General features: G+C 41.1%; 1 protein-coding gene across 2 annotated transcripts in view; it reads right to left on the reverse strand.

The window, feature by feature from the left end:
- Positions 1-23,020, reverse strand: part of rabgap1 (RAB GTPase activating protein 1) — a 177,638-nt gene that overhangs the window by 81,195 nt on the left and 73,423 nt on the right. For both annotated transcript variants that reach the window (XM_078226560.1, XM_078226561.1), the window contains 3 exons: positions 21,282-21,456; positions 20,181-20,274; positions 7,896-8,046 (listed from right to left, as the gene is read on the reverse strand). In XM_078226560.1, coding sequence (XP_078082686.1) covers positions 7,896-8,046; positions 20,181-20,274; positions 21,282-21,456 — 420 coding nt within the window. The remainder of the gene's footprint in view (positions 1-7,895; positions 8,047-20,180; positions 20,275-21,281; positions 21,457-23,020) is intronic.

Here is a 23,020-nt window from a genome sequence, read left to right on the forward strand (position 1 = left end):
GTCGTTCCAATGAGAACAAACCAAGTTTCTCCAACCTCTCCTCATAGCTAATGCTCTCCATACCAGGCAACATCCTGGTAAATATAAAACATAGAAGAAACATAGAAACCCTACAGTGCAGAAGGAGGCCATTCGGCCCATCGAGTCTGCACCGACCACAATCCCACCCAGGCCCTACCCCCACATATTTTACCCGCTAATCCCTCTAACCTACGCATCCCAGGACTCTAAGGGACAATTTTTAACCTGGCCAATCAACCTAACCCGCACATCTTTGGACTGTGGGAGGAAACCGGAGCACCCGGAGGAAACCCACGCAGACACGAGGAGAATGTGCAAACTCCACAAATCTTTTCTGTACCCTCTCTAAAGCCTCCACATCGTTCTGATAGTGTGGCGACCAGAATTGAACACTATATTCCAAGTCAACAATAATTTGCCTTAAAGTAGTAAAACATCCCAATATGCTTCAGTGGAGCAAAATCAGACAAAAATTAGACACTGAGCCAAAGGAGACATTGGAACAGCTGATCAAAAGCTTGGTCAAAGAGGTACATTTAAGGAGTGTGTTCAAGAGAGTGATGTCAAGACACAAGTTTTGAGAGGGAATTCAAAATCTGAAACCTAGATAAGTGTGGTGAAGGAAGTGGGGAATGGGACGAGAAACCGGACTTGGAGGAACATACAGTTCCCTGAGGGTTGTAGGAGTCAGTTAGCTCAGTTGGTTGGACGGCTGTTTTGTGATGCAGAGCGATGCCAACAGCGTGGGTTCAATTCCCATATTGGCTGAAGTTATTCATGCCTTCCTAACCTTGCTCCTCGTCTAAGTTGTGGTGATCCTCTGGTTAAATCACCACAAGTCAGTTCTCCACCTCAAAAGGGGAGAGCAGCCTATGGTCATCCGACACTATGGTGACTTTACCTTTATTAAGGCTGGAGGTGGTTTCAGGAAAAGGAAGAGGCAATGGAGGAATTTGAATATAAGGGGTACAAATCTTACAATCTAGGTGTTCAGAGACTGGGAGTGAATGTTAGTATGAACAGGGCTGAACCAGACTCGGTGCAAGTTAGAATACAGGCGTGATGTGCTCAAGTTTATGGCAGGTGGAAGATTGGTCATCAGAGCATTGGAATGATGAGTCTGGAAAATACAAAAGCATGCATGAGGGATTTCAATAGCGGATGCGTTGAGGCTAAGCAGAGATGGATGTTTTACTGAGAAAGAAGTGAGTTTTATGATTTAGTGATGGAAAGTTCAACCTGAGGTTGACCATGGGAATAGGGGTTGATCTTGCTAAGGAGATTTCCCAGGCAAGATTTGTCATGATGTCAGATTTTTGAGACACAAATAGATGCGATATATTGACCCAGAGACAGATAGAAAATTGGACAAAAAATGTTGTGGTAAAACATTATGGAGGGTCCCTGCAAAAGTTTCACTGTGCAAATATCATGAAAAATCATAGAATCATACAGTGCAAAAGAGCCCCCGTGGCCCAACAAGTCTGCATCAACATGCGAGAAACACCTGACCTCCCACCTAATCCCATTGACCAGAACTCGGCTCATACTCTCGAATGTTAAGTGCTCACACAGATACTTTTTATCCAGCCTCTCTTCATAACTTAAATGCTCCATCCCAGCAGCATCCTCCACTCCCCCTCTAGTACAAACATGTCCTTTTCATAAAGTGGCGACCAGAATTGCACACAATACTTTAGCTGTGGGCCTCACCGAAGTTCTATACAACTCCAACAGGACTTCCCTGCTTTTGTAATCGATGCCTCAATTGATAAAAGCAAGTGTCCCATACACCTTGTTTCACCACCATACTAATGCCCTTCCACCTTCAGAGACCTATGGACAAACACACCAAGGTCCCTTTATTCCACAGAACTTCCTAGTGTTCCCATTCATTAAGTACTTCCTTGTCAAATTACTCCTTCCAAAGTGTATCACCTCACACTTTTCAGGGTTAAATTCCATCTGTCACTTATCTGCCCATTTGACCATCCCATCTATATCTTTTTGTAGCCCACACCCTCACTGTTAACCACCCAGTCAATCTCTGTGTCGTCTGCAAACTTACTAATCCTAACCCCCACATTGCCATCCATATTGTTCACATAAATGATGAATAATAGGGGACCCAGCACAGATCCCTGTGGTACACCACTGGCTTCTAGTCACTGAAGCAGCCTTCCAGTCACTAAAGTAGCCTTCTGTCATCACCCTCCGTCTCCTACAACTGAGCCAATTTTGAATCTACTTTATCAAATTACCCTGTATCCCATGTGCATTTGCCTTCTTTTTAAGTCTCCCACGTGCAAGCTTGTCAAAAGTTTAGCTGAAATCCATATAAACGACATCAACTGCACTACCCTCATCTATACACATGGTCACCACCTCAAAAAAAATCATAATTGTCCTTCCCTATGTCAATTTGCTTAAGAGCCTAGCAGTCTCTCCCTGAATTCCATACCTTCATCCTCATTCTCTTGGGTAAAGACAGATGTGAAGCATTTGTTCAACACTCTATCAATATCCTCTGGTTCCACCCACAGATTCCCTGCACTTTTTGTACTTTACTAATGCCTCCTCTTATTTGCACCCCTTGAACCTGTTAAAAGCCTTTCTTTTCCTTCTGACCATATTCCAAATATCTCTGGCCATCTATGGGGTTGGTACTCCTTCCTATCATCTTAGAGGAAACATACTGGGCTTGTACCCTCCTCATTTCCTGTTTGAACACCCCCCTACAACTCTTCTATAGATTTCCCCATTAGTAGCTGTTCCCAGTATACCATGGGCAGATCCTGTCTTATTTTACTAAACTCCACACTCTCTCAATCCAAAACATTTTTTTGCAACTTGCCTATTTCTTCGTCCATAACAAGCTTTAATTGTACCATGTAGTGATCGTTATCACCAAAATGCTCCCCCCCCACCACCTCAACAACCTGTCCGGCTTCATTCCCAAAAACTAGGTCCAGCGCAACTCTTTTCCTTGTTGGACCCTCTCTACATATTGACCTAAAAGGTTCTCCAGTACAAATTTCAAGAAATCCACTCCATTCAAGCCCTTAACACTATGTCTAGGTTCACCAGGTTGATACCGGAGATGAGGGGTTTGGATTATGAGGAGAGGCTGAGGAGATTGGGTTTGTACTCGTTGGAGTTTAGAAGGATGAGGGGGGATCTTATGGAGACTTATAAGATAATGCGGGGGCTGGATAGGGTGGAGGCGGAGAGATTCTTTCCACTTAGTAAGGAAGCTAAAACTAGAGGACACAGCCTCAAAATAAAGGGGGGTCGGTTTAAGACAGAGTTGAGGAAGAACTTCCTCTCCCAGAGGGTGGTGAATCTCTGGAATTCTCTGCCCACTGAGGTAGTGGAGGCTACCTCGCTGAATATGTTTAAAGCGCGGATGGATGGATTCCTGATCGGTAAGGGAATTAAGGGTTATGGGGATCAGGCGGGTAAGTGGTACTGATCCACGTCAGATCAGCCATGATCTTATTGAATGGCGGGGCAGGCTCGAGGGGCTAGATGGCCTACTCCTGCTCCTATTTCTTATGTTCTTATGTTCTTATGTCTATCCCAGTTAACGTTGGGAAAGTTGAAATCACCGACTATTGTTATTTTTTATACGCCTCTACAAATTATGCACATATTTGCTCCTCAATTTCCCCCCGACTATCTGCGGGTCTATAATAAACACCTAACAATGTGGCTGCCCATTTTTTACTCCTAAGCTCCACCCACAAAGCTTCATGCGATGCCCCCTCCAAGATATCATCTCTTCTTACTGCAATAACTGAGAGTTAGCAGTATTGACTCTGAGACAAGGCATTGTTAGTAGATTTTGAATCTACTTTATCAAATTACCCTGTATCCCATGTGCATTTGCCGTCTTTATAAGTCTCCTATGTGGGAACTTGTCAAACGTTTTGCTGAAATCCATATAAACGACATCGCCTTCACATCTGTCTTCACCCAAGAGAGTGAGGGTGAAGGTATGGAATTCAGGGAGAGAAACTGCCAGGCCCTTGAGCAAATTTACATACGGGAAGGACAAATATGATTTTTTTTTTGATGAGGTCACCAGGTGTGCAAGTGAGAGTAGCGCAGTCGAAGTCGTTTATATGGATTTCAGCAAAACGTTTGACAAGGTCCCACATGGGAGACTTATAAAGAAGGCAAATGCACATGGGATACAGGGTAATTTGATAAAATAGATTCAAAATCAATTGACAATGCATATTGGCTCAGAAACTGTTTAGGTAAAGCGACGTTGCCACTAATGGTTTGACAAAACAGGAAATGGAGTTCTGCGAAAGATGACCTTGACTAGGGATATACTTTCTATCCCAAGGCAATGGATTATCTCTGATGCCTCCCAAAAAAATCCTCATTTCATAGTATATCACAAATAAAAATATGGCAATGATCAAAACTAAAAAAATAAACAATCCAATCCATTTAAATCTTTTCACCTAGAAGTTGCTACCAAATGGGGAATCAAATTTTTCATACAAGGAACATAATACTTAGACATATAATGGGATGTCAATGTACACTTCAAATAGAGATGCTCTCCTTGCTTGTTCAAAACTTTGTTCACAGCCGCGTAATTACAGGAACTGACAACAGCAATGACAATACTGCCAACTCTCAAAATTGTACCATCAGGAAGCATTGATGTAGAATAGATGTACCATAGGTGCACTATTAGACATGGAAAGAATCTATTCAAGTAAAATTAGGGAGCTTCAGAATTTTAAACGAGGTACTAGCTCAACATTCTCATATATTCAGGAAAATACTAATTTTTAAATATTTCCTAAGCACATACTGAATTGCAAGTACGCAGATGAAGTGGTTTGTACAAGGAGGTTATATTCTAGACACTTCTATAAATTTTAATAGTTTATTCAGCACTATTACAACGCGATCAAAAATATTTAAAGTAACAATTTCAAGAGTTCAAACCACTGTTTTGAAAGAAAATGAAAGCCAACCATAATTTGGTGCTTCTTGTAATAAACATTGAATAACAAGTTATCGTTAACTCATCCAAAAGGGAGAATAGGGAGTCCACCAAGATTAATCTGACTGTAAATGTGGAGCTGGTTAAATTAACATATTACAAATCTAATCACTGATTTCAATGTGTGTGTAATTCTGCTTTGTTCCAATCAGTAGATAGATTTATGTTTGTTATTTACAAGTATATTGTGGCTAATGGAATAAGAATGACAATTAAACACTGGCAGAAACCGAGTTTGGCACATCAGTGTTATTAACAAAAGTTTCAATTAAAAATGCTACCGCAAGTAGAAGGAATCTGGGGAAATATTAATGATCCTTTCCAGTAAATGATCAGCTTGCATCATAATTAGAATGGAAAATTATGAAATAGACATTCTAATCACATCAAAATTTAAGTAATTAAATTCTCCCTCAGTGTACCCGAATAGGCGACTAGGGGATTTTCACAGTAACTTCATTGAAGTGTTACAGTACTTGAGACACTAATAATAAATAAACTTCAAACTAATAACACACACAGGAACGAATCTTATTCCTAACCTGCGTAAAAGCTTGATGTAATTCCACATATGAAGCGGAAGTCACAAAATCCCAAATTGGGAAGTCTTGTTTAAACTGTGGATTTAGCACTACGTTTCGGCAATTTACTTTTCTGTTTAATTAGATTATTTAAAATCTGCGCACAATAGCTGTTTACCGTTCATCCCACCGAAAACTATTCAGAAACAAATTCTTCCGTTAATTGTAACAATGGTCTCTGGCCTATTAACTTAGACAGAAGCACAAATTTACCCTGAAGAACACAGCTAAGAATTTTAATGCTCTATGACCTTTATTAACTCTGATTCTGTGAAGTTCTATTCTCTGCAGGATTGTATGTAAATAATACTTGTTTGTGGGAACACATTACAAAAAGGACAACGTCAACTTGGTTTCCATCTACGGATGCTGCCAGACCTGAGTATTTCCAGCATTTTCTGATTGATTTCAAGCTGAAAGGATCCATTTTTATAACCTCTGATGGTGTAACATGACAGCCTCATTATTGATCAGAGTCTGGTATTTATCATAATGTGGAGATGCCGGCGATGGACTGTGGTAAGCACAGCAAGAAGTCTCACAACACCAGGTTAAAGTCCAACAGGTTTATTTGATAGTACAAGCCACAAGCTTTCGGAGCGCTCACCTGATGAAGGGGCAGCGCTCCGAAAGCTTGTGGCTTGTGCTACCAAATAAACCTGCTGGACTTTAACCTGGTGTTGTGAGACTTCTTACTGTATTTATCATAATCACAGATTTTTAACGTGTTGTATTTCATTCAAGTTCCATTCCAATCAAAATTTGGAAAATACAGGTAGGTTCCTTACATACCAGTGAATGCACTTGATGTAAATTACAGATGCATTTATGCTACACACTTTTGATTTTAGCTTTCAATCAATGCTAAACTTGTGTGACCTGGAAGTTAAAATTATCTCTTGATAAGTGTCTCTGTTTTGTTCCAGATTCAGGTCAAGCCTTGCTCTAGATTCAAGCTCTATTTTACATTAACTTCTATGTAATGACGTGACTTTGCATCAACACTATAGCATCAAACCACCTTGAAATGCATTGTCTTCAGGGTAGAAGACAAATTATTCAGTCAAACTATAGGCATAAAACAAGGATCCTGATAAAACGACAAATGACCATTTCCAAATACAGCTTATAATTACCTCACAGAATTAGGCCCATTGCACCTTACCAGCTCTTTGGTTGAGCTATCCAAATAGTCTCATTCTCCTGCATCTCCTCCACCTCATCAGCATTTTTCTTTTTTGAAAGTTAGGACTGAATCTTTTTCCACCACCCTTTCAGATAGTGCATTCCAGCTCACAACAAAAGGTTCAAGTAAGTAACTTTTCACTCTTACTGAAAGTACTCCATTTACTGAATGACCCACATCACCATTAGAAAAGAGTACATTTCAAATCATTTTCTAATATGAGTACAATGCAACAAGAGCCTTACAACTGTATTTTGGATAGCTCTAACAAGGAGTTGGCACAGGTACAATAGGCTGAACATCATCCTTCTGTGCTGGAATATTCTATGGTTTTGGAACCACTGTTCAGAGGATCCTTTTTATGCCTATGGTTCAATTGTGACCATTATTTCCAATATATTAATTGATAGGTTCAAAATAACAGACATTTTTATCATTCCCTTTTCTCAGTTAATCATCATTTGATCCAATAAGATTCAGCTACTTTCAGAATTGTTTCAGAATTTAAGAAAAAAATTAAAAGTCTCTTTTAAAAATAAATTTTTAAAAATAATTAAAATGGTAATTTGGTGGTCTGGTGACTAGTTTTCATTCTTTTTAAGCTGTCAACGATGATGGAAATGTATTTTTCTAATCAGAAGAGAATCAGTTTGAGGTGAGATATTTTAACACTGGATTGTGACATTTCATGATCAGGACTTTTTCCGAGTTCCAGTTGGACGCGCTGCAACCGAAAGCAAATTCTGAATGCAAGATTAATATTGAGGACCGCCATAAGTTTTTCTTTGCAAAATCAAATAAATAAATCATTAAAAGGTATTCGAAACATGCAGTTTGTTCGATGGCAAATACACCACCATAAATATAACCTTCGATGAAGTCCAAGCAGGTTTCCAAGTCTACCTGTATAACCGGTTCCTGAACAATTCAAAGATTGCAACAACTGCCCACCATTTAAAAATTACGTCAATTTCCAAATTAATTTTTCAACAAGAAAGCAATATATCAACCAACGTAACAGTATTCTTTCTATTCCATAAAAACGAGATATGCTTTGCTTAAATATAGATTTACTTACTTTTGTGATAAGAATTCTGTAATCTTCTACCATCTGGTCATTGTTGTGGCATCCTGCAAGCAGCTGCCAAACTTCACCTCGTAGGGCCTCAGGGACGCCACTCCGTACTAAGGCAGACAGTGGCTTTGGTCTTACACTCAGGTTTAGATGCCTGTGCAGAATTTCAAATCAGAACATTAGAAGCTTCAGATAAAATAACATGCCTACTGTTCCACAAATCCACTCACACAGAATCGGTGAATATAAAAACATTGATGGCCAGCCCATCTACAACCGATGAATCAAAACATTTTTTTCTTCATAAGGTTCTATATTTAAATGCATGCTCAATCATAAGGAAATTACTTTTCATTCAGATGACACTGGATATAATAATTGCAAGTGTACCAGTCACCATTATGACTGGTGCCCCCAACCAAATGGTGCTTCATACTGTGTAGCAAGAGGAGTTTTCTTTGCAGATTCTGATGTTAATGCTGGTAATGTGATTGACAGCCATGAAAAGTATCTTGCTGATACCCAAATTTTTTTTTGGAAGATTCTAATATTTCAGCATAATTATGAAATTACTAGCTGTATGTAGGGCCTGAGGAACAAGCCTTAATGGAAACCCCGCTGCAAGCTTACTTCCATCTGTAATCAAAAGTCTCAAATGAATTAAAAAATAAAGTGCCAAATGCTGTTCAGCTATCAGAAAGATCAGACCCAGAAACTGATTGGTGTAATCAATGCAAGATTAGAATCTTGAACTAAAACAGCTACTCAAAATGTCATGATCTTTAATCTGTTCGGTAGATGCAGACTTATCAGTATCAAACGGTCTGTCAGCTCCCGATACAGTAAGCTGCTTACATGGCAAAGAAAATTCCACTGCCTTGGGAATAGCACCACAAACACTATGTCCCAACTGACCATATACCCTTGGGTGATGCAGTTTTAAGAATTTAAATTCTAAAGATCAAAGTCATTCTGACAGAAAATGAGGGGGAACAAGACAAGAGATTGCAGTCTCTTTCTATTCACTTCAACGATGTGAATACTTTCAGATCTGACGAAAAATCTCTCAGGAAATGATAACTGTTTCAAGTGAGCTGGTAATGGGTTCTCGAAGTAAATTAAGATTTAAACATTTTATTTTTGTACCAAAAGATATTACAATGTTGCTGAAAAATCTTCGGGTGGCAACAAATTCTGTACTTGTATTTTTAATTTTAAACGAAAATATTCACTGAACAAGTATAAATCAAACTTATAAAGGCTGCAATATTCATATTTTTGGTTTCCATAAACAATTGCACAGAGCCAGCAAATGTAGAAAGGGTGCATTGTCACTAAATACAGTGTGGAAGTCATATCATAAAAATTTTATGAAGGAGCTGTCCATCTACTCACCCATTTCAGACTTTTGGCTTAAGTACTGGTATGAGGAAGAATAGTTTCATTCGAACAATGAGAAATTGCTAAATTTAAAAGGGTGATTGAGTCTGTTCCTATTCGTGATGTTCACACACTATGGATAACTGTCAATAAGAAATGTCATTTTTCTTGCCTAGAGAAATCAATTTTCATCACACGATACAGCTGGAAGCTATACTAGCACATTACGTTTCAAATATTTAATTTAAGAGTATAGATTTTAAATATTCTTTCCCTTATCAACTAATTATGAAATTATATATTGATCCCATTGCCGGTACATAGATAGAAGTGTTCAAAATTTGGCCAACTTACTAAAGCTTTCGCTAACTTGTCGTTAAAAACATGCTCATTAGTTGATTGTAAAAATATCACTGATATTTCTCTCTCTAGCAGCATACTTTAGGGAGTGTTTTGAGGGGCTCTTATCATTTAGGCTGAAAGATTAATCTTTCACCAGAACAGATAATTAAAGGTCCTCAACCTAAAACATTAATTCTGATCCTCTCTTCACAGATGCTGCCTGGCCCGCTGAGTATTATCAACATTTTCTCTTTTTATTTTCAGTTAATAGCTTGGTTTTGAGAAAAAATAATCTAGCTTGCGGTACAAGTTTTGTATATTACAATGCAGATTTTGGAAGGATATATATTAGATGGCCAAATCCCAAGGAAAAAAATGCTTTTGATATAGTACAGAATTCAATCTATAACCGGTAAACTTGAGCTATTGAAAAGCAGACCAAGAGACACAGACAGACACAGACTGCGGGCAGATTCAGTGAGACACGTGCACACACAGACACACACTAGTTTTTCTTTGAGCAACTCTATATTTCCACTGGGGAAGACCTTATTCTGTGCCTATCTAAAAACAAGGTTTCCAAGTTTATTGACCGCTCTGGATCAACCCTGAAATATATCATCCAACTAGATTTTAATGTGGTTTTATGTTGAATAATGATTTAAGTGCTGAAACTGCAAGCATTTTAACACATATGGTACATGGGAAAGTTGAATCTCGATTTGCCATAATAGCAATATTTGGCTTGGCTAATAAACTTCTACTCCAGCAGCATGCACGCATTTTCTGGCTCAGATTATCTGCAGTGGATTAAAACATTAGGCTGAAAGGACATTATGGCCTTCTCCTGATCAACAAAGTATTATTTCACCATTCTTCTTTCAACATGAGTAGACAAAACGTGACAAGACAGTTCCCAGCATGGAATTTTCAAGGTAATATTGTTGGATTGCTTTTTTTGTTATTTTCAATGTTGTCTACAAAAACTAATTTTAAATTGTCAGCTGTGATGAAGGGTCATCCGGACCCTAGTTGCCACACTCTGGCGCCAGTTCAGGTACACTGAGGGAGAATTTAGCATGGCCAATTCACCTAACTTGGGGTTTAATTTCTGTGGAAATGGAGAAGAATGTGTTTAATGATAAAGTAACAATACTTACTGATTCATGGGAGGCATTATAGACATTTAATTTAATCAGTTCGCTTTTAAAATGAGAAATTCCGAATCAGAAATTATGGGATCAAGCTCCACTCCTGGTCTTCGTAGAACCAGGGCAACAGTGTAGTGTAGTTACGTGGGTGTGTTGCATTGTTGGAGATGCCCCTCTCTGGTTGCTTCAATCTGCCTATTGAGTTGGTCCAGACAGATGTCAATCTGATCAAAAATAGAAAATGCTGGAGAAACTCAGTAGGTCCTCATCCTGACTTGAAATGTTGGCTTTATTCTCTCTCCACAGATACCGTCAGACCTGCTGAGTTTCTCCAGCATTTTCTGTTTTTGTTTCAGATTCCAGCATCCACGGTATTTTGCCTTTGTTATTCTGACCAATGTGGCTGGAAAGCGATTACTGACAGTAAAATCCTGAATTAGCTACAGGTTTTTGTTGTTGCCTTTCCAGGGAGCTGGTAAGAGCAGGGAAGGTAGGCACGTGTGGGTGAAGTTCAGCATGAGCTTATGGCTTTGACAGTCTTGCCTTTTCTTAGCATATAACAAGAATATTTAAATTCACACCATTTTACAGACTCCAACCCTCTCCCCAGCAATTGTATGAGGATAAATCAGACTATTCACATCATTAGTGCTATATTTGACTCCGAGATGAGCTTCAGACTGACTGCCTATATCCATCTCCATAACATCAATCTCTAGCTCAACTCATCTGCTGCTAAAACGCTCAGCCACTAAACTTGACAATTGCAATTGTCTCCTGGCTGGCCTTCCACATTCTACCCTCTGTAAACTTGAAGTCATCCAAAGCTCTGCTGCCTAAATTGTATCTAGTCCTGTTCACCCATCAACCCTGTGCTCTGACCCACAATAGCAGCCCATCAAGCCATGCCTCTATTTTAAAGTTCTCATCCTCATTTTCAAATCTTTGACCTCACCCCTCCCCATCTCTATAATCTCCACCAGCCCTGCAATCCTTCCAGATACCTAACATCTAATTCTGACCTCGTGAGCATCCTTGATTTTGACTGCTTCACCATCAGTGGCCATGCCTTCAGCTATCTGGGCCCTAAGTTTTGGAACTCTTTCCCACCTCAAACCTCGCCATCGCTCTACCTCTCGTTGTTCCTTTGGGGTGTTCCTTAAAAGAAACTCATTCTTTGAGCAAGCTTTTGGTCATCTACCCCCAAATTGTCACATGTGGCTCAGTATCAAATTTTGCTTTATAACGCTCACTTGAAGAATCCAGGGATATTTTACTAAAGATGCTATAAGTTATTGTTCATCTTTTTAAACTGTTTGCAGAACCTTAGAATCATAGAATCCCCATAGTGCAGAAGGAGGCCAATCGGCCCATCGAGTCTGCACCGACTCTCAGACAGGGTATCTTATGCAGGCCCATTCCCCACCCTATCTCCGTAACTCCACACATTTACCATAGCTAATCCATCTAACCTACACATCCCTGGACACTAAGGGGCAACCTAGCATGGCCAATGCATCTAATCTGCACATCTTTGAACTGCGGGAGGAAACCGGAGCACCCGGAGGAAACTCACGCAGACACGGGGAGAACATGCAAACTCCACACAGTGATCCAAGCCGGGAATTGAACCCGGATCCCTGGCGCTGAGAGAGAGGAATGCTAACCACTGTGACACTGTGCAGCTTGCATGCAAAGTGGCTGCCATATAATGATCGCTGCAGTTGAAAATTATTCACCATATGCGAAGCACATTTCAGAACATATCCGACTGAGCCATTAAGGCACTACACAATTTTTCATTTTTTTCTTCATCTCTTTAATGATGAATCAGCTGCAAGAGCTATCTTTAGTCAGAAGTTGCAAGTTGACAGAGATTAAGATCAGCAATTATGATCGGGTGGAGATCAGTTGGCAGAAAACAGGAGATTATGGATGAAATGAAGAATCACTTTTGACAGCATTAAATGTTGCTAGTGAGAGGGGCAGACAGACACCAAGTGATACTCTACATGGGGAATGGACAGCTTAATTTTGAAACCTCAACAGTTATTTTTTGTTAAGTAATGGTGCTAAATTAAATGTTTGTTCAAGGACAAGTTTGATTAGTAAGTTTGCGGATGACACAAAGGTTGGTGGAATTGCGGATAGCGATGATGATGACCATCGGAAGATACAGCAGGATATAGATCGGTTGGAGACTTGGGCAGAGAGATAGCAGATGGAGTTTAATCCAGACAAATGTGAGGTAATGCATTTTGGACGGTCTAATACAGATGGAAAAAATACAGTAAATGGCAGAACCCTTTAGAGTATTGATAGGTCGAGGGATCTTGGTATACAGGTACACAGGTTACTGAAATTGGCAACGCAGGTGGAGAAGACAGTCAAGAATTCAAATGGCATGCTTGCCTTCATCAGCCAGGGTACTGAGTTTAAAAATTGGCAAGTGATGTTGCAGCTTTATAGAACCTTGGTTAGACCGCACTTGGAATATAGTGTTCACTTCTGGTCGCCACACTACCAGAAGGATGTGGAGGTTTTGGAGAGGGTACAAAAAAGATTTACCAGAATGTTGCCTGGTATGGAGGGCATTAGCTATGAGGAGAGGTTGGAGAAACTTGGTTTGTTCTCACTGGAATGATGGAGGTTGAGGTACAACCTGATAGAAGTCTACAAGATTATGAGGGGCATGGATAAAGTGCATAGTAGAAGCTTTTTACCAGGGTTGAGGAGTCAATTACAGAGGGGTATAGGTTTAAGGTGAGAGGGGCAAGATTTAAGGTGCAAGGGGCAAGGTTTAAGGAAGATGTACAAGGCAGGATTTTTACATAGAGGGTGGTGGGTGCCTGGAACTCGCTGCCAGGGAGAGGTAGTGGAAGCAGATATGATAGTGACTTTTAAGGGGCTTCTGGACAAATACATGAATAGGATGGGAATAGAGGGATATGGTCCCCGTAAGGATAGGGGGTTTTAGTTCAGATGAGCAGCATGGTTGGTGCAGGTTTGGAGGGCTGAAGGGCCTGTTCCTGTGCTGTAATTTTCTTTGTTCTAATTACTTTAGTTCTGTCTTCACAGACGAAGACACAAATAACTCCTCATAAATGCTAGGGAACCAAGGGTATAGTGCAAAGGAGGTATTGAAGGAAATTATTACAAAAAAAAAGTGCTGGAGAAATTAATGGGACTGAAAGCCGATAAATCCCCAGGGCCTGATCATCTACATCCCAGGAAACTAAAAGGAAGTGGCTGTAGAAATAATGGATGCGTTGGTTGTCATCTTCCAAAATTCTGTAGAATCTGGAACAGTCCCCACAGATTGGAGGCAAAGGTAACTAACCTATTTAACAAAGGAGCGAGGGAGAAAACAGAGAATTACAGGCTGGTGAGCCAAACATTAATAAGGAAAACACCAGAATCTATATAAAGGAAGTGATGACAGAGCATTTGGAAAACATCAATAGGATTAGACAAAATCAGCATGGATATATGAAAGGGAAATCATGTTTGACAAACTGCCTGGAGGTTTTTGTGGATGTAACTAGCAGGGTATCAAGTACAATAAATACTATTTGTTTTTCTTATAAAATTTAGAAGACGACCGGTCTGTATGTGTCTTTCACAGTCACGGCACTTAAATCAGTTTAAACACTTATTGAATTGGTAAACAAATTCTCTGTTTAAAACAGAGAATGGAATGAGGTGGAAAGCAAGGGGAACCATTCTGCCACTTCTCAGTTGGCAATGACACTTACAAAAGTTACAAAAAGGCAGCTGGCATCAGCAGAATTGTACTCCAGTAACAGTCAGCACTTTCAGGAGAAGCAAAACAGAGAATTAACCTTTTTGGATAATCAGGAAAATGCAGAGATAGCATCAACAAATTGTTGCCTTCTGATGGAAGCTCTCCATTACTAGAAGCATCAAGAAAACACTCGACCCTTGATCATACTAAACAACACTCTGCAGGAAGTGGTTAGCAAATTCTGCCACCTTGGGTTCACGATGACAATCTGACACTTGATGCAGAGCTTGATATACACACAGGGAAAGCAGCTGCCACCTTTGGTCGACTCACGGAACGTGCATGGAAAAACAACTAGCTGACTCTGAGGACCAAGACGCTGGTTTCAGCATCTTGCTGCATAACTGTGAAACACGGACAACTTGCAACTATTAGGAAAGGAAGTTCAACAATTTTCATTTTCATTGTTTGGGACACATTCCCAGCATCTCATGATCACAAATGAGAAAGTCTTCTAAAAGGCAAATCTTCCCAAGTATGCTAACGCATCAAGCAGGGGTGATTTCGCTGGCTTGGGCAGGTTTGAAGCATAGAATACAGATATACTGCAGAGGATTTTCCACATGGCTAGGGAGCTGGGGCCAGAAGACCAATAGGACACCCAAAACTCTGCTTGAAGGATGCTTGCAAACACAACATGGAAGGCCTTAAACATGGATTTTCACACCTGGGAGACACAGGCCATGATGTGGAGATGCCGGCGTTGGGACTGGGGTAAGCACTGTAAGAAGTCTCACAACACCAGGTTAAAGTCCAACAGGTTTATTTGATAGCACAAGCTTTCGGAGCACTGCCCCTTCTAGAGACACAGGCCATGACAGAGGGAAATGGTGACATCACCTTTGGACTGGTGTTTGCCGCCAGGACAATCAATAGATACAGCAGTTTGCCAACAGTTACCAACGCTGCAAACAGCCCTCAATGACATGTGATAAGTTAATATGCAGTGCTTGCAGCAGAACCTGCCTCTCATGAATTGGTCTCTTCAGCCAGAAGTACACCACATGAACTATCCCATCCCTAATGGACTTGCTGCATGTCCATCATCTTACATGGATGGAAGGATGCTGACACACACTTAAACTTAAAATCAACGTGATTTCTCAACCCTAAACAGAACACAAATGCTGACAGCAAGATAATTTTATGCCTGCACTTTCACAATGATATCAGTGCAACTAAGAACCAAATTAAGCCCTTTTGATAGGCAGAATTCTAATTCATCAGCAAGTCAACATATTGATGCTATACCGCTTCATCTCTTCTCTCCCTTCTCCCATTCCAGACACCAAGGGGACGATAATTTGTCATATTAAATAAATTAAAGTTAGCAGCAGAATAGCTAAAAAGAATTCCAGGAAAGTAGAATAGCCTCCTGATTAATTACAGACTATCATTTAATTACCCCAGAGGCAATCATTATCTTAGCCATATATAATTATTTTCATATTAATATGGTCTCATGAATGTGGCTTCAACTGTGCTGAACTGAACGCTTTTTAGAAAAACAGTTCCAAGAAACATCTTCAAAAAGGACTAGGTAAATATTTGAGAAATATCACATACTAGAAGCGAAAATAAACTATAATTACAAGGACAGACTTGTAATATAGGTCAAATGTCTTTATGGCAAGCTGACAGGAAACAGTGTTGAGATAAATGGGTCATTTTCAGATTGGCAACCTGTGACTAGCGGAGTGACACAGGGATCAGTACCAGGACTCAACTGATAGCAATCCAAATCAATGACTTGGATGAAGGGATTGAAAGTATGGTAGGGTTAAATCACTGATGACACAAAGATAGGTAGGGAACCAAGTTGTAAAGAGGGTATAAAGAGTTTACAAATGGATTTGGACAGGTTAAGTGAGTTGGCTAAAAATTGGCAGATGGAGCACCAAGTGGGAAAATGTGAACTTGTCAACTTTGGCAGGAAGAATAGAAAAGCAATATACTAATTGAATGACTAGAGACTGCAGAACTCTATTGTAGAGGGATCGGGGTTTCCAGGTAGTGATCAGGAAATTAAATGGAATGTTGGTGTTTATTGCAAGAGGAATCAAGTATAAAAGCAGGAAGTAGAACTGGCAAGCAACAGGGCTTTTTAGTTTTAAGGCTGGGGCAATTACACCGATCGAATGTGGCAAGCAGTGAGGTCATTGAGAATTTGAGGGCAAGGATGAGAATTTTAAAGACCTTATTGATGGACCGGAAGCAAGCTTAGGGCACCGAGCACAGGGGTGATAGGTAAATAGTACTTGGTTCAGGTTGGGAAATGGAAAACAGTTTGAATGAGAGTGGAGTGGCAGCAGGGGGAAGGAACAAGCCCCTTCCTTCCCAGATGAGCAGCAAGAAGTGGCAAAGCTCTATGGAGTTGGAGGAGGAGATACCTGGGGTCCAGAGCATCGAGGAGACCAGTGCACACCAACTTTAACCTCAAAGTGAATAGGGTAGCACTAGCTCCATGAAGCAGGGAGCAGTGATGTGCTCAGCGCACCCCAGCTGGGGGGAGCCGGGAGCAGCAATGCCTGAGGGGGAATGGATGGGAGAAACTTCTCCAAAAGAGAACAATTCAAATCTCGCTCCTTGCATGAACCGCCCTATGTCACCTGGGCAGGACATTTCCAATAGAGTGGCTCATGAGAGTTTCCTCAGCCAGCAAAAGTGAGACAATTTGCAAACACTATGGATATGCAGGAGCAGACCAAACTCTCAAGGACAAGTAATAAACGATAAAATGCTTTAAAATGGGGGTAAACATTGTGATCATTAACGTGCGTAGTATTAAATCTACTATGAGATGTGTTGCCACCTTGGATATTTTGCCAAGGTCAAAGCTGGCCTGTTTTTTTTTGTAGGAGTATACAATAACACATCTCAGCTCCGATAGACAATAGTCATGATGGTGGTTCCACGGGCAGTCAATCTGGTCGGGATGAAATGACTCGTGCTCTTCCGGTTTGGGTATTCTGCTGCAAGGGGCAACTTCATCTCCAAATCTAAGGTGGTGGTATGTGGCTGCAGGTATACAAGAATGGTCCACTCCAGTTAATTAACGTGTATGCTCAGACTCAAAACAGTGAATGGCTGCTGCTTCTGGTGAGTTCCAGGCCAGTCATTCTGAGCAGTGACTTCAACGATATCATCCATGCAGCTGGATGATCCGGCAGGGCCAAAGCAGACTGGATGCCAAGACGCACAACATCTTCAGCAGCCCTGCAGATGGAGCGTAGCATAGATACACCTGGTTGCGGCCAGATGGGTCCAGCCTGTCCAGGATAGACTTCCTGATTGTGTACCGAGCATTCACGGTCAGGTCACCGCCAGCAAGCCGGTGTTCTTCTCTGACCACTGCCTCCTACAGGAAGACCAGAGGGTTGGCAGTGGGACATGAAAGCTGAACATGAAATTGTTGATCCCAGAGAACATGGAGGAACTCAAAAGGGGATGACAAAGGTTGGAGAACCGTGAAACCCTCCAAGTTCCTGACACACTTGTGGGAGGCAATCAAGGAAAACATCAATAGATTTTTCATCTTCAAAGGTGTTCAGAAGGCGAGAGAGAGAGAGAAATACTCGCTAAAGACACCGCAGTCTGACATTTTGAGGATCAACAATTCAAATCTCGCTCCTTGCATGAACCGCCCAATGTCACCTGGGCAGGACATTTCCAATGAGGCAAGTCCACACCCTGACTTTACTCAGGGATGCAGTTGCCTATCAGAGATCTTCCTGCTGGCTACAGCACAGATCGAGTTAAGGTGGACCACTGATTGTCATACAATCTGCCAGATTGTATGACACGATGCCCACAGAAAACATGGCCTCCCAATTCCTCCTACCCTCTATCACGGAGATCTTAGATGACAACGAGCAGGAGAATTTGGACAAACCGTTAACTCTGGATGTTGAATGAGTTGACCAAGGCCGCTGAGTCCTTCAAGAAGAACAAAACTCCAGAAGCAACAGCTTGTCATCACTAATCGGGTCAGATTTGCTCTGGAGTCAGTGGTCCACCCTAACCAGACCTGTGCTGTAGCCAGCAGGAAGATCTCTGATAGGCAACTGCATCCCCGAGTAAAGTCAGGGTGTGGACTTGCCTCATCAGCCTAGCCAGGAGAAGGCGTTCGACAGAATATCGCTCACTACATGATGGGTGTTGCTGTATATGATGTAGGTCTGGCTCATTCCTGCACAGTGGTGATCAACCAAGCCATCGTCCGCTTTATCTGGATATCGGAAATGGACAGTGTTCACGGGATGTAATATCCAAACCTCTAGATAAAGGGGGAAAAGCATGCCCAACATTGCCCTAACTCTGATGGCCACGTTTGTGTGTGGTTATATCAAGGTCTGCATAGACCCTCGGTACAGAAACACCAAGCATCACTATGTGCTGAAGTTTGACCTTTCCCCGATATTGCAAAGGATGGGTCTGACCATGCTGCCTTGGAACATTCCAAGTAGTAGGAACATGCCGTACCAGCTGTTCCTTGTGGAAATATTAATGCAGAGAAACACCTTTAACCACAAAGCCATCAGGAAGTCAGTGGTCTGTACGTAATATTTTAGAGGCCTTGCGGAAAAAGGAGATGGTGGATTCTGTTGGATGGTTCCCTGAGCAGACTATCAAAGTCATTTGGCAGAATGCTTCATCACCAAAACTTTCAAACAAGCACCAAGACGTAGCTTGGCTGGTGGTGAGAAAGGCCCTCCCCAATAGATCCTTCCCACATGCCTGGAATCTCACACTGTCCTCAAAGTGGCTGTGGTGGGAACGAGACTGTTGTCCATCTCTGAGTGAACATGCCTTTGCAAAGAAGGTCTGGAGAGAAACAATGTGATTTTTGTCAAGGTTCATCCCGAGCAGTTCTGTGGCGCAAGACTCTGTGCTCTACAGACTGTTCCCAATGACATGGACCGAGACAAATGTCAACTGCTGCCCGAGGATCATCAACTCGGTGAAAGATGCTTTTTGGTCCGCCGCAAACTTGTGGTCTTCCCAGTGCAAAGGTTATCCCCGATTGAGTGTTGCAGACTAGCACGGTCCAAAGCCCAGGGTTACATGTTGAGGGATGCATTGAAGCTTGGGGCAGCTGCTGCAGAGACGTGATGGGGAAAGGTTGCTGTCTAAAACCTTTCAACCATTGCGCGTCGAGGGGCTGGAAATTGTATAGAACCCTTTGGGCTCTATAATTCACACAGAATGTAGAAGGCGAATACAAGCACCTCAGTTGAACATGATCTATATAGATAACTTAAATCCCATTGCACTTTTTGTAATGACCATCTTGAAACGTTTGTAATCTTCGTCTGATTGCACTAAAGCACTTCAGAGTACAAAATGATCTATGTAGAAAACTTGAACGTCATTTTTTTCAGATATTTTATGAAAAAAGTATATTTTTCCAAAACCATTTACAGGTACATGTGCATGTAATTTCCTGCAATCTAACAATTTACAATAATTTGATGAAACACTCTGGGTGAAAACTACAAAACTAATTCCTCAAAAGGCAAAATTCTAAAAACTTTAGAAGTGACAAAACTAGAAAATATTACTGCTTCACAAGATCTCAGACACAACTGGTAGTTCCCTTTTGTTACTCACCACTTTGACAGTAGATCTCCCCACGTCTCCAAAATCTTTTCACCACATTCTTTGGACACATCACCAGAGCCACTCAGGAGAGGCTCATCATTATCTGAAGAAAAAGAGATAATAGATTGAATTGGTCTGACTCAAGATGACTTCCTTTTGCTGTCTGCAAAAAAATCATGTCGCAAAGCATTCATACACTACGATGATGTTGATTTTGTGCTCATATGTTTCCCAGTAACATTAAATGTTATATGACTGACAATTGAACATTACATACTTTCTCTTTGATCTAAATTTCATTTTACGTTCCATCTGTTTATGAAACATTACTCTTGCACAGTGTATCACACATTAATTTTTCAATCTACCACAACACATCAAATGACAGGCCAACCAATTAAAAAGAATGAAAGCACCTCAGGCATAATTATCTCGATACACAAAGGGATATGTACACATCAGTATTATTAATCTTTTCAAATTATTTATACTTCACAAAGAATAAAATGCGGAAAGCAATTGGACTTGAGGATTGAGAGAAATATCCCTTTATCTCTAAATTGCCTTTGCTACCAAAGGCAGCTTCACAGGTCAGTGGCAAATAAAGTAGGCCTACAGCTGTATAAACATTTGCCAACGGAAGTGATTTGCATTCCTTAATTTAGATTACATTGGCGTGTAAAATGACTTAAGAACAGAACTGTATTCTTTACAGACCAGGAAATCTCCTTTTGATCCATATGAAGCTTTAGTCATAGGATATAGCAATAAGCAACAAAAAAAACAATAGCAGCTTAAACATCTGGTCCAGCAAAAAATGCCCTACAGCCAGTACCGAGGTGGATTGTAATGTGTTTGTGCCAGACGCAGGCGAAAGCCACACAAAAAAAATTAAATCTTTATTTCAACTCCCAATAGCTCACTAACTTTGTTCAAAATGGATTCTAAACACAGTCAGCCTAAAATAATGGTAAAGCATCGAAGTTTTAAACAGTTATAACTCCAAAAACCAGGAGAGGAGAGGAGTCTCTATAATGCCAAAGGTTGACCTGAGAATTGTAAATTAGATTGAAAAGAAAACGCAGCTATTCTGAGTTGGCGTAAACTCACCTTCCTCTTCATCATCCTCAGGAGGTGAAGGGATGATGGATCCCTGTGATCCATAATGAGGTAAACGTATCGTTGGACTTGCTGTTGTTTTCCTTCGCTCACGTTCAGATTCACTTTCCAAACTTGCAACCTCATACAGTGTGTCACTATTACTTTTTCTTTCTTTTCGTTCAATCTGTAAAATAATTTTAACAGTTGTTCTGACTTAGCAGCCGTATACAAGCTACTGAAACATGTAATGAATAACCTTTTGATTTGATTTGTCATATGTATTACTATACAGTGAAAAGTATTGTTTCTTGCACACTATACAGACAAAGCATACCGTTTACAGAGAAGGGAAGGAGAGAGTGCAGAATGTAGTGTCACAGTCATAACTAGGGTGCAGAGAAAGATCAGTTTAATATGAGGTAGGTCCATGCAGAAGTCGGATGGCCATGATATGGAGATGCTGGCGTTGGACAGGGGTAAACACAGTAAGAGTTTTAACAACACCAGGTTAAAGTCCAACAGGTTTATTTGGTAGCAAATGCCAGTAGCTTTCGGAGCGCTGCTCCTTCGTCAGATGGAGTGGAAATTTCCATCTGACGAAGGAGCAGCGCTCCGAAAGCTAATGGTATTTGCTACCAAATAAACCTGTTAGACTTTAACCTGGTGTTGTTAAGTCTGATGGCAGCAGGGAAGAAGCTGTTCTTGAGTCGGTTGGTACGTGTCCTCAGACTTTTGTATCTTTTTCTTGATGGAAGGAGGTAGAAGAGAGAATGTCCAGGGTGCGTGTGGTTCTTAATTATGCTGACTGCTTTCCCGAGGCAGCGGTAAGTGTAGACAATGTCAATGGATGGGAGGCTGGTTTGAATGCTGGACTGGGCTTCGCTCACGACCATTTGTGGTTTCTTGCGGTCTTGAACAGAGCAGGAGTTATACCTAGCTGTGATACAACCAGAAAGAATGCTTTCTCTGGTGCATCTGTAAAAGTTTGTCAGAGTTGTAGCTGACATGCCAAATTTCCATTGTCTTCTGAGTAGTAGTTGGTGGGCTTTCTTAACAATAGTATTGGCATGGAAGGACCAGGACAAGTTGTTGGTGATCTGGACACCTAAAAACTTGAAGCTCTCAACCATTTCTATTTCATCGCTGTTGACGTAGACAGGGGTATGTTCTCCACTATGCTTCCTGAAGTTGATAACTATCTCCTTTGCTTTGTTGACATTGAGGGAGAGATTATTGTCGTCGTTCACCAGATTCTCTATCTCATTCCTGTACTCCGTTGCGTCATTGTTTGAGATCCGACCCACTATGGTGGTGTCATGAGCAAACTTGAAAATCGAGTTGGAGGGGAATTTAGTCACACAGTCATAGGTGTGCATAGTAAGGGACTGAGGACACAGCTTGTGGGGCACTGGTGTTGAGGATGATCGCGGAGTTGTTGTTGCCTGTCTTTACTGATTGCGGTCTGTGGGTTAGGAAGTTCAGGATCCAGTCACAGAGGGAAAAGCCGAACCCCAGGCCACAGAGATTGGAGATGAGTTCCATAGGAATAATGGTATTGAAGGCTGAGCTGTAGTCGATAAATAGGAGTCTGACATAGGTGTTTTTGTTATCTAGGTGTTCCAGGATTGAGCGCAGGGCCAGGGAGATGGTGTTTGCTGTGGACCTGTTGCAGCGGTAGACGGACTGTAGTGGATCCAGACAATCTGGGAGGTCAGAACAGATTCGTGCCATGACTAACCTATCGAAGC

Source organism: Mustelus asterias, chromosome 13 (assembly GCF_964213995.1).
Source record: "Mustelus asterias chromosome 13, sMusAst1.hap1.1, whole genome shotgun sequence".
NCBI lineage: Eukaryota > Metazoa > Chordata > Chondrichthyes > Carcharhiniformes > Triakidae > Mustelus > Mustelus asterias.